Below are 12,978 nucleotides of genomic sequence, written 5' to 3'. Positions count from 1 at the left end.
CGTAGCCCTTGTGCCTTTGCGCATTTTTAGTCGGAACCTTAAGTGCAGCTTCCTGTTGAGAGCACGTCGGAGAAATGGCGTCCTTTTTCAGAGGCCACACTTAATGCAACAAGCTTCAGCGAATTGTTTACTCACATCAAGTGAATCACAAGTGTTCACCATGCACATTTTAGAGTCATGGCAAAAGCACAATCCTGCAACAATATTACAATCATGCCAGCTCCGATATACTTCATGGCCATCTAGCTGTTACACTCAGGCAAATATAAATGTTGTTCTAAACCAAACACATATCGCACTCAAAGTAGCTGTCGCACACAAATATACATATCTAAAGACACAAAACGACCTTGTGCACGGACTTCATAATTCACGTAGAAGCGGCAGAAACAAGTCACTTAACAGACAGCAAAAAAACATAATTTAAAAAACTACTGGCGTTGTAATTGTGTTTATTTGCATTAGTCGCTAGTGCTCGCAAACCAGTTAACTGAAACTGCAATACCAATCAGATCCACATGGTGGCAGAAGAACACCGAAGGAGAAACACTGTAAGGTACCGGTTGCATTTATTTTCGATCAAGACTTCATTATTGTTGACCTATACAAGTCCACAATGCATAAAGCTAAAGTGGGTTTATGCATTAGCAACTGATGTAAATCAAACTACATTGACAATACCTGCAAGTTGCTTACATATTACCCACCCCCTACATCTATGTATGTTCACAAAGTCAATTGAACTAAATGTTCCTGTAACAATTTATTGGAGTGTTGTCGGCATAAAAACATTTCTTTGCCCGGTGGGTATTCTTCCAAGAGAGGCCCACTGAGCTGCTGCTGCTAAGATTCTTATCAAATTTTAAAGACACTAATGTTTGCAGACTTTCTCCATTTGCAAATATGTACACACTTCAAAAGTAAAAATGAAACCAGCACGCCAGATGGTCTGCTTGCATTTCGTATGTATTTATGATAACAAGCCTATAAACTGCAAAGGGACATCAAAACGGTCTTGTGCATCCTATTGTATCATGAATGAAGCCTCGAACATCTCTGCACTTTCGATGTTCTCGTGTTGAAATGGGATACTGTCCTCGTGAATTAAAAACCCACCCCTCGCTACCAACCCCAGGAACTCAGACCATTCTGCATTTTAGCATTTTCCAGTAATATGTACATCATACGCTGGTTCAACCATCTGCCTGTAATTCTTAAGACAAGGGGGCTGATTAATGGAATTATTTGCGCCAAAAAACGGGGTTTGTGCGCCATTCTGCCCGCAAATCCCTGTTTAACAGATGGGGATTTGCGGGCAGAATGGCGCAAAAATCCCCGTTTTTCGACGCAAATAATACCATGAATCAGGCCCAACATAGTTTCAGACACTACATTACAGTCGCTTCAAATGTGTCTTTATTTATGTTTTTCAGTAGTGCTAAACACTGCCTCAAGGTTGCCGGAGGCCCTGAATCCGAGTTGCATGCAAACACAGGAAAGTGTTCTTCCATGAAGGGTGAACACTTTCCGAAGAAGTACTGGCCTGACATCAAAACCATGACATTTGGATCTGCTGATTTACTGCTTGATAATAGCCTTTGCAACAATGAGGATTGAAGGGCACGCGCTACAAGGGGATTCTCCTTTCAAAAGCACTCGTAAAAAATGTTAAAAAAAAGGAGATAACATATGAAACCTATGAGGTGTCATTATCCTCTACTACACCCTTTTCCCTGTCTAAAAATAGCATTCGCCAGGCTGAAGCATCACTTTTCTAAATTGCTGAAAGCTCAGGGACACTTTGGCAAATTAGAAAAGTGACAGCCCTTAAGGAAATGCTTGTGCTGCCACTGATGCACATGTTTCTCCCACAACACGAGATTTTAGCAGCTTCTGTTGCAGGAAAGCACAACATCTCCCCTCCAATACTTACACCCACCTCTGAATGGTGGTGCTGGAAACTGGAAGGGAGAATATTGGCTTTCCACACTACTTTTACCACAAGCTCAGAATCTGGCCCTCAGAGTGTGATAGGCTGAAGGAAAGGTGATAAGGGAAAATGAGGAGGAAGAAAAACAGAGTTAGAAGAGGAAGTCTGGAATCTGTATGAGGTGTGGAAACGAGTGCTCCATTAATATTTGTATGAATTTCATTACGTAAGGGGTCAAGGTGAAGAAGCAGAAGTCAAGACGTCCAGAGGGAGGGGCCTTGATAATGGGGAGATCTACACCCCACGGCTCACCTACCTTGGTTACTAGGAGACCAGAAGGTTAAGAGAAGCCGACCTTAGCATGGCGTAAGGCTGGTTGCACATCGGTCAGGTACTGGGGCTCCTGATCATGCCTGTCTTTATGGGTCGTGCAAAGGACCTTAAAGCCAATGCATTTCTTTATCTGCAGCCAATGCACATAATTCGAGTCCCAATTGACATACCAATGGTGGGCACCAAATAATCAAAATCCGAAGACCCTGATGCGGATTACCCACGCCGGCATCACTGGCATGTCATCACAACAATTAAAGTGTGTATTCACCAGATCAGCTGAGCTATCATTATGCACATTATGCGCAAGGCTTTTGGAGCAAGTGTACTCGAAGTGGCCTTGATCAGTGCACCAATTTGAAAGGCATTTGATCATTCATGATGTACGTTTATCGATGGATACAGGTAAAGCTTGGTATGTTTGGCTCTTTCTGTTATTTTATTACACTGCAAAAAACAACAATTTCCCATCAAGGAATCAGAAGTTATTAAGTAGTGCATGGTGTTCTATAACAATACAAATAGTTGCAGAAAGAAGAAACTATAATATTGGTTATTAAATAATCTCAGTTAAAATAATAATGCACATGTATAGCAAGACCTCAGGAAACCAAAGAAGAGGAGTTACTCACTTTCAAAACTGAAAGTGCACACCAGCTATTAAAACACAAATGCAGAATGCCATCCTGGCAACCGGCATTGCCAACCTGCACCGCCCACACAAAATAGATGCCTCTCACCTCATCGTTGAATGATTTTTTACAATCATCTTCATCATCGTCATCATCTTCTTCACTTTCAATATCTGCTTCACCTGCAAGATTTTCATGGAGATACAGTCAGTACACAAGATTGTGTTATTGAATGTCAGAGAGGACAGCAAGATAACTGTTGACATTGCATTTGGTCTGGCCTGGTTGAGTGGGGAATATTCTATAGTATCTATACACTTATGTATACAGTTGTAAGAGGTTCATATGAATATGTCCACCTTCAAAATGCCCCCAGATATCTTGACTGGACCCCCTGTATGGTGAAAAGATAGGCAATGAGGGTTGCAAACATGTGTCAATCTTTCCTTGTGTTTTGCTTCTAGTCTCGGCTACACTATTTTGGAAAGTATTAGCCATCAAATGCTGAATGCCACAGACATGCCCGACATTACATCAACAAACACTCACGTACACAAGTCTATACGACTGCCCGTGTAAGTGCGTATACAACATCTATTACATCAAAAACAGCAGATGTATACATGGACACATTGATGCGCCACAGGAAATGTGAACTTTGATCCAAACGACACACAGGTTCTAGAAATGGAGTTGACCTATCAATTTTCTTCCAAGGACCTTCTCCTGGTGGTCATCCTGAATCGACTGCTCGACAGCATCGTGCATTTCAGGATTGGTTGAACCTGGTAGAGAAAAGCAGATTGATTTCCCTGGACTAGAACTATCAGGTGCTGATGTCGTCGACAAAACTATTTCCTTGACTGCGCAATTTGTTGCTCGAGGAAGAAACATGTTAAGATTTAAGGTTAGATGTCACCATAAACAGAAGGGTTGATATGTAGATAGAAAAGATTGGACAAGTGCAGCTATTATTGTTCTGCAGTAAACATATATAAAATAACATGAGGCAATCAACACTCAAAACTGTCAAAAAGGTTAAGCTAGAATGATCTCATTGTAATGAAAATAATATAACAATAATACATCTTAAAATGGCTGACACCTCCTGTAAACATTCACTTACTAAACAATAAATATAATCTTCTGGTGTCATTAAAAGAACAATTTGAGCCTAAGTTCCAAATGATTTTGTGTGCACAAATGCACTTTGTGCATGAACAGTCCCACACACTGGTGCAGAAAGTGGGAATTCATAAATGGGGCAGCAGGGCACTGCATGCATGCAGATGGGTACTCCTTATGTTTCTGCATTGAAAATGCATAAAATAGTGCAGATGGGGAAATCAGGATTTAAAATTGTCAAAAATGTTGGGGTAAGCGTATCTCAATGCAATGAAAATAATATAATAACAACACATTTTAAATTGGCTGCCACATCTTGTAAACATTGGCTTACTAAACAACGGATACAAACTTTTGGTGTCCTAATGAAAGCATTTACATCCTAATTCTGAAAGGGTTTTATGTGCAAGAAGGCACTTCGTGTTCAAATCGCACACAAAGCATGAGGAATGTGTTCTTACAATTCACAAAATGCGACACTAGGTCACAACATGCATGCAGGTGGGTACCTGCATGCACAAAGGTGGACCTGGCTATATGCAGTGCGTCTATATGCCGATACACAACTTAATTAATGGAGGGGTTGTATCACAATTAACACTCACTTTAAAAATGCAAAATGGCTATGACTGGTGGAGTTAGAGGCACCTATACAAGCAGAGTTTGGGCATCCAGATACAAAGAAACATTGCAAGGTATTTTTACCTTTGATAAGTCCGTTTTGGGATGAAGCAAATGTTCAGTAAAAAGCTCCAATGTATTTGACTGCTATCCCTGAAAGTGGTTCTCTTTAGCAACAATTTGGTACTACTTTCAGAAAAGAATGTTTACCCTCTCACAAGCAAAATTCATTTTGAACTACTTGTGCCTGTTGTTCCTTTTGCTTCCCTTTGAACAGTTGCATTTGGAAATCTTAAGTATAGCAGGTGCATATTGGTGTACTGCATGTATGATTCTTTGAAAATAACCATGCATGTGCCATTTGCAAATGTCCACAAATGCAACATGCACAACACACATTAGATCTGCAAATGCAATGTTTTGAGAATCCTTCTACTGAGAATAGCTACATAACAGGTTATTTGAATCATGTTTGTCCTTAGTAGAGCGGCTTCCATATTTTTGTAAATGATGTATTGAATACAACCGTCAACATAGAAGACGTCCTCAGGATGCAATGGTCTGATCACTATCTAATCAAATTTAATCTGCATCTAGACACCGACCCCAAAGTTAATACACACAGCCCATCGCCCATTCAGGTTAGAAACTCAAGCAAGCTTACCCCGCAGAACCTTAACCCAGTGCTTAAGGAACTACTCAATACCAAACCAATAGGTAGAACCTGCACAGAGAGCATATCGGAACATTACCACCACTGTCTCAAAACCGTGATAGATAAAATAGCCCCCCTCAAAACCAAAGTGCCCAAACCGAAACGTAGCACCTCCTGGTTTAACAATGATCTCATAGAACTCAGAAGAAAAAAAGAGCCCTAGAACACTTAGTCAGGAAAAACAACTCACTAGAACTCCAGTGAGACTGCAGTAATTAGCCAAAACCCATAAATTGAATGTACTCTCATATAAAGCAGATTCACTCAACAACTGCATCTCCAATGCAGCCTCCAATACTAAAGAACTCTTTACAATTATCAGAGAATTAGAATCCCCCATCACTCCCATCAGACCCATAAACCCCAGCAAAGCCTGGTGCATCACCATCCAGGATGCCCTAATGTCCAAAGTGAATACGCCACAAAACAAAATAGCGGCCCAAAATAACTCCTAGAACCCACAGCCAATAACCCTCACCATTCAGCTTCCACTCCACAGTCTGATATACCTGAATTTCATTTTGCCCAAGTCTCTAATGGCCAAGTCCTCAAAACTATAGCCTCTCTCAAGCCCTCGAACTGCAAAGGAGACAGTTTTCCAGCTAAAGTAGTTAAGTACTGGGCTAGCACCTTAGCACCCACCATTACTGAATTTGTGAACGAGTCCTTCAAAACTAGTGAAATACCAGCATCCATCAAAGTAGCTTGGATCACCTCTCTACTTAAAAAACCTACACTTGACCCAACTATTCCCACAAACTATAGGCCGATAACAACTGTGCCATTTCTCCTTAAGATTATCGACAAAATAGCCTATTCACAAGTCCAATCCTACCTTGAACAGAATGACTTACTAGAAGACAGACAATCAGGTTTCTGCCCAAATCACAGTACCAAAACTGCACTCCTAGATTTAAAAAATCATATGGATTCCATCAGAGATTCCGGCAAACTGTGTATCCTACTACTCCTTGCTCTCTCTTAAGCGTTCGACTTAGTCGCCCATGACAAACTATGCCAAACATTGTCCACCAACTACCACCTTTCTAAAAAAGCAACCACATGGATAAAATCCTTTCTTTCTGATCGCACCTCAAGAGTCACCTTAGGGGATGTAGCAGCCAATCCTATCACTGTACTTTTGGGGGTTCCGCAAGGTTCTTGTCTTTCCCCCACGCTTTATAACGCCTACACAAAACTACTATACGCAGCCCTAGATGTTATGTGAGTAATCTATACACATTTTTCAGATGATAATTGAATTCTGATCCCCATCTCAGGCAATACAGAACAAGATACGATCTGCATTAATAATATCAACTCCCTCATCCAAAATTGGATGGCGAATAACAGTCTATGCTTAAATGGAGAAACAACTGAGATCCTCATAGTCGGCTCCCCAGCTAGACTGAACAAACTACACCCAGAATACACCTCTATAGTGATAGACGGCACCCCCATCACCATTTCCCACAAAGTCAAAACCTTAGGAGTTTACCTCGACTCCAACCTCACCATGAACAACCACATCAGCACCCAAACTTCCTCAATGGCTTACACCACTAAACGTATCACCCTAAGAAGACCTCTCCTCACTACGGAGAACTACTTAACATTGGCCAGAGCCCTCATCCTAACCAAAATAGATGACTGTAACATTCTATTGCTAGGTACGTCAAAAAGAAACCTCACAAAACTCCAACTCCTCCAAAATAAAGCCCTCAGAGCAGCACACGGCATCAACAGAAGAAAACGCATTTCACAACACAGAACAGATCCCCATTGGCTCCCAGTTCAAGCGAGAATCCTGCACAACAACTTACCATCACCCATAAATGCATCTCAGACACAGCCCCTAGCTACCTCTGCCATAGCATCTCTTGCAAAAACACGCTTAGAAGATCTAACGCTAACATGCACCTCCACATCCCACGGTTTAGCACAACCAGAGCAGGCAATGCCAGTTTCCCTATAGCCGCACCACGTATCTGGAACACACTCCCCCCTTTCCTCAGCAACGAAACCTCCTTCCCTAAATTCAAAAAGCAACTAATAAATACCAATAACACAATGTCACTCCACTAGACCCTCCTCTAGACATTTGTTTGTGTACAAGTAACCAACTGATTACTTAAAGCAAGAAGTATGTACTCTATGTGATTGTAAATTAAGTGACTGTATTTCGCTGTTTGGATGATAATTAAGATGCAAGTAACCCACGTTCTTAATAACCAAGATGTCTGTAATTTACGCCGTGATACCTCAGGGTTTGGGCGTGTAATCAAATGCATTAAATCAATATATAAATATGTAAAACCTGTGGTGTTACACTAAGTTATTAAGGTTAATCCAGGCATGGACCCCTGGCTCACTGTGCATTAGAGAGGCTCAGCTCAACCTCACTGATGAGGCCCAAAAAGCCTTCAACACATGTTAAGCAGCCCCCAGCCTCTTTTTCTTTTCAGTTGGTGAGCTGGGGCAAGTGGATCTAGGTCACCTGGTCTACGTCCCGCCCACCTGTCAATCACTTTAAATTATTTGTGCCTTCCTGGTTTGCCAGTCTTTTCCCCTACTTAAGCAGTCCTGCAGCCTAATTTCCTTTACAGTTGGTGAGCAGGTGCAAGTGGGTGTAGGTCACCTGGCCTAAGTCCTGCCCACCTGTCAATCACTTTAAACTCTTGGTGTCTTTCTGTTTTGCTGCTCTTTTTCCCTACTTAAGCAGCTCTCCAGCCTCTTTTCCTTTGCAGTTGGTGAGTAGTTGCAAGTGGATTTTGGTCACCTGGCCTAAGCCCCGCCTACCTGTCAATCACTTTAAATTATTGGTGCCTTCCTGGTTTGCCGCTCTTTTTCCCTACTTAAGCAGCCCTGCAGCCTAATTTTCTTTGCAGCTGGTGAGCAGGTGCAAGTGGGTGTAGTCACCTGGCCTAAGCCCTGCCCACCTTTCAATCACTTTAAACTGTTGGTGTCTTCCTGGTTTTCTGCTCATTTTCCATATTTAAGCAGCCCTTCAGCCCATTTTCCCTTGCAGTTGGTGAGCAGGTGCAAATGGTTGGCCCCACCAACCTTCTTAGCCCTGCCTCTTCCTTTCTACTCTTAACTCTTTGTTGAAGGGTGTCTCCAGCCCTGCGTCCAAAGTGAAGGGCAGATGAAGAAAAAAACAAATCCTGTTTGCACCTCTTTGCGCCGAGAGGACCCAGGGTCCAAATCTCTGCTGAGATAACAGGTAAGTACGCACTGACATGTGCTTTCCTCCTTGGTCCCCATAGGCCATCCCCACCATCATCAGGCAACACCAACCTCATTGCCCCTCCTATAAGGAATGGACTTTGCAAGGCAGCAACCTCACCCACATCAGCTCCACTCCCATCAGCCACCCCTCATCCTCCACATATGGAGGTTGATGCTCGCCAACACCCGCTCAGCTATCACCCATGCAGCAGACATCACTGACCTCATCACCACACTCGACCTTGATGCCATTTGCATAACCGAGACCTGTCTGACACCCAACTCCACCCACATCCTAGACATCCTTGTCCCTCGACAGCTACAGCATCCAACACAGAGACCGACCAAACAAGACAAGCAGAGGCCTCACAGTCATCTACAATACCTTGTGGCCCTGCACCAGATTTGACGTCAACAACATTGGATCCTCTGAAGAACTCTCCTGCCACTTCCTGCTCCCCCCGACGGACACAATCACCTTCCATCTCGTCTACAGACCGCCCAAAACCAACGCTGCATTCATCAGAGACTTCACCGACCTGGTCACCACGATGTCCCTTATGCAAACCAACAACATCGAACTAGGCAACCTGAACCTCCTAGGCAACAAGGACACCAAACCGATGAAGGAAGCTCTCCTTGGCCTTCTCGACACCCTCAGCCTTGCAAAGCCCATGAAAGACCCAACACATGAGAAAAGTAACATCCTCAACCTAATCATCACTCCAATGTCCTCACTCCACTGCATCTCTCCTCTCCTGCTTGACTGGTCTGACCACCTAGCAGTGCCTTTCAACATCCCACACACCACCCCAGTCAAGCATTCCAAGCAGAAACCAATCATAACAATGTGCAGGTCCTTCAAGATCTTCACAGTGGAAGCCCTCATGGAAGATCTCACCAACCTCCACCTTACATGGAACAAAAACCCCCAACCAAACTAAGACTCTGTACTGGAAGCACTCAATGCCATCCTTTTCAGCCTCATTGAATGACACAAGTCTCTAAACCAACGTACCTGCAAATCAAAACCATCAGCACCTTTGAACATGCAAGAACTCTGCAAAGGAATCATCAGGAAACAAGAGAAAACCTGGGGCTGCTCCCGGACCACATCTGACGTGGCGCTCCTCAAGGAACACTGAGGCACCTGCTGACAACTCAGCAACACAGCTAAGGCCTCCTACTATCATAGCACATAGCAGAAGCTGAATATAAAAGCATAGTCCTCTTCAAAGCAGCCGAGTGCTGCACCAACTCGCTACCTACCCCTGCCATACCACACTCCATAGAAAAATCCACTGCCATCAACACCTTCTTCATCAAAAAAATCAGCAAGATTTGCCAGTGCATAGACACCAGTTCTGCAGCCACATACCCATCTCACGTACCCCCCCTTGTGAAATCGGCAAACCCAGGACAACATTAAAGACACTCTCGACAGAAGACCTGTAAGAAACACTGGCTTCCCTCAAAGCCACATCGTATACAGACGGCATCCTCCCAGCATCAATCCTCAAGACCCTCCCCACAGAAGCTGTCCCTCCCTACCTGGAGATCATCAACAGCTCCCTATCTCAAGGCACCTTCCCATCCACTCTAAAAACAGGACAAATCCTCCTAAAGAAACTGACTCTGAATCCCTACAACCTAGTTAACTATCGCCCCATCACCCATCTTCCCTTCCTAAGTAGGATAATCGAGAAAGCGACAGCTGCACAACTGCAACACATCGACACCAACAATCTCCTCCAAACCTACCAATCTGGGTTCATACCCAAATGCAGTGCGGAGACAGCAACCATACAGGTGGTCGACAACACCCTCAACACCCGTGACGACGATCACCCCTGCCTTCTGGTTCTACTTGACCTACTGGCCACTTTCCACACAGTAGACCATCAGGCCCTTACGGACATTCTACATCTGTGCATGGGCATCAGCAACCTTGTCCTATACTGGTTCAAGTCCTACCTCACCAATCGCAAATAGTTTGTTCAGATGGTCTCCTCTAGATTACCAATGCTACCTGTCACCTGTGGAGTCCTGCAGGGTTCCATCCTCTCCCCAGTGATCTTCATTCCATACATAGATCTGCTGGGAGCCATGCTAGCCACATACAACATCCACATCCACCAATATGCTGACAACACACAGCTATAGCTCAAGATGTACTCCACCAAGGACATCCATAGGCTCAAAACCTACCTGTGGCTGGTCCAGTCTTGGATGTGCAGTGCAAACATAAAACTCAATCCCTCCAAGATCGAAGTCCTACTCCTCACTAACAACAACAAAACACCCAGACATACAGACCTGGCTTTCAACCATGAATTCTGAGGGTTTCACACCTGAGCTCACTTAGTGCGCAAAGTCCCTTGAGTTCCACAATCGACAAATACCTCACCTTCAAGACACACTAGCAAGCCTTTGCTCCTTCCAGACAGCTGAAAGCCACCGTACTAGCACTGGTCCTATTCCACCTTGATGGGGGCAATACACTACTCGAAGGCCTCCGGTCGTGCTCCCTTGTGCCCCTGAGAAGTGCCCTACACACGGCTGCATGCCTCATCAAGGTTCTATGCAGATGCAACCAACCACATTACCCAGGCCCACATCAACCATCACTGGCTCCAACTGCATGCACCAATCAAATTCAAGTCTTGCTGAATCATCTATAAGGCAGTCACCCTCAAGTCATCCAGCAACCTTGTGGATAAACTCAGCATCTCTGGCAGACAGTGCACCACCAGAAGCCAGTACACATGGAAACTTGAAATCTGCTGCTGCTGCAAAAAGGAAAAGACCAGAAAACAAGCCTTCTCTGCCTACGCCCTAAGACTTTGAAAAGTCCTCCCCATCAGCATCAGCCTTGCCCCAATGCTCCTACAATTCAGAAAGAACTCAAAACCTACCTCGTCAATGAATCTCTCCTCTTCAACACCTAGGCCATCACATCGCCCCTTGTGCCACCTGACTCATTAGATGCCACCCACCCTCTACTCTCCACACCCAGTACAGCTGTACCACTCCTATGTGCACCTCTGTATCCTACACCCCGCTTTAAATATGTTCTGTTGTTTCCTCTGAAAAGCACTCCATTATGCATCTGTACGGTTGTATACCTCTGTAGAGTGCTCTGTTATGCATCTGTTTGTTGTATACCTCTGTAAAGCACTCCATTGCTTCTTGAGGCTAGGTCTGCACTCAATAAATACTAATGTGTGTGGTTTCTGATCTTACTTTTGTTCAGAGTAAAATTCCCTAGCATTTCCGGGCTGTGCTGCCCTTGTGGGTGGAGCCACAGTGATATGCCAATGGGTATTTCTCCTCTGTGAATGGTGCAGTGAGCTACAACATGGTTGTAGACCCTCCTGATTGGTAAACATCACCTAGGACAGGTTACTTGATTTATGTTCATTCTCAGTAGAGGGGCTCCCACACTTTTGTCAATTTTTTGAAACCTGAGGGTTTACCCTCAGTCATTAGGGGCAATCCAGATGTGGACCTCATGCTCATTGTGCTTAAGAGAGGCTCAACTTCACCCCACTGTTGAGGTGCAACAAGCTGAAACATGTATCTGGGGTTGCTGATGGTACTTTTATTTCAGAAGAGAATTGTCTAGCATTTCGGTGCTGGACTGCTCTTGTGGGTGATACCAGACTGGTATGGAAAGGGATATTTCTCCTCAGTCATGGGAATAGTGAACTAAAACATGGTTGTAAACCCGCCTGAGTGGAATACATCCATAGAACAGGTTACTTGAACCATATTCATTCTGAGTAAAGGGACAACCACGCTTAAGTAGACAATGTGAAAGTAGATGGGGCCATCAGGGGAATTAGAACCTTGGTAGGTCAAATTGATTACAAATGCTCTCAAGCAATGTATGGCATTATTGATTCTAAACATTTTGAGTAACCCAGAGAACTTGTAAAAAACCTGTGGTTCATGTGGCATGCCACTTCAAATCACGACAGAGTGATTTGAACATCTGAAAACCAGTTTAGAAAAGATTAAAGCAGGCTTAATATCAATGCAGGCAGAACACAGTTTGCACAATATAACCTACCACATTAACAATCGAGTTCACACATGTCCAGTGAAGCATACTAAAGGGCAACCGTTCCATCCTATTATGTTATAATTTTCACTGTTCTCTCCATGCCCCTCCCCCCCACCACGGATGGAGAACATATAAGTGTTCTGCTATTGGTATAAATGGAGACAGGACATCTTATGGGATCTTACAGATTTTGGGAGATCCGCGTCCCTAAACCAGAGCCTTATCCAAATATAAGAAAGCAAGCACTATGAAATATAAGAGCTTCAGGGAGCTGTGGCATATGTGGCAGAGCACTGCTCTGAAATCAGTCACGAGGTAAGCCAATAAG

At 43.9% G+C, this 12,978-nt stretch overlaps 1 protein-coding gene across 11 annotated transcripts in view; it reads right to left on the bottom strand.

The window, feature by feature from the left end:
• PLCB1 (phospholipase C beta 1) overlaps positions 1 to 12,978 on the bottom strand; it is a 3,004,223-nt gene that overhangs the window by 879,958 nt on the left and 2,111,287 nt on the right. For 8 of the 11 annotated variants that reach the window (XM_069608284.1, XM_069608285.1, XM_069608286.1 and 5 more), the window contains 2 exons: positions 3,594 to 3,680; positions 3,004 to 3,077 (listed from right to left, as the gene is read on the bottom strand). In XM_069608284.1, coding sequence (XP_069464385.1) covers positions 3,004 to 3,077; positions 3,594 to 3,680 — 161 coding nt within the window. The remainder of the gene's footprint in view (positions 1 to 3,003; positions 3,078 to 3,593; positions 3,681 to 12,978) is intronic. The other 3 variants (XM_069608288.1, XM_069608289.1, XM_069608290.1) reach the window with 1 other exon arrangement.

This window comes from Ambystoma mexicanum, chromosome 4q (genome assembly GCF_040938575.1).
Source record: "Ambystoma mexicanum isolate Mex_15411 chromosome 4q, UKY_AmexF1_1, whole genome shotgun sequence".
NCBI classification, from domain to species: domain Eukaryota; kingdom Metazoa; phylum Chordata; class Amphibia; order Caudata; family Ambystomatidae; genus Ambystoma; species Ambystoma mexicanum.
Note: the sequence above shows the minus strand (reverse complement) of the source record. Positions and strands in the feature narration are given on the sequence as shown.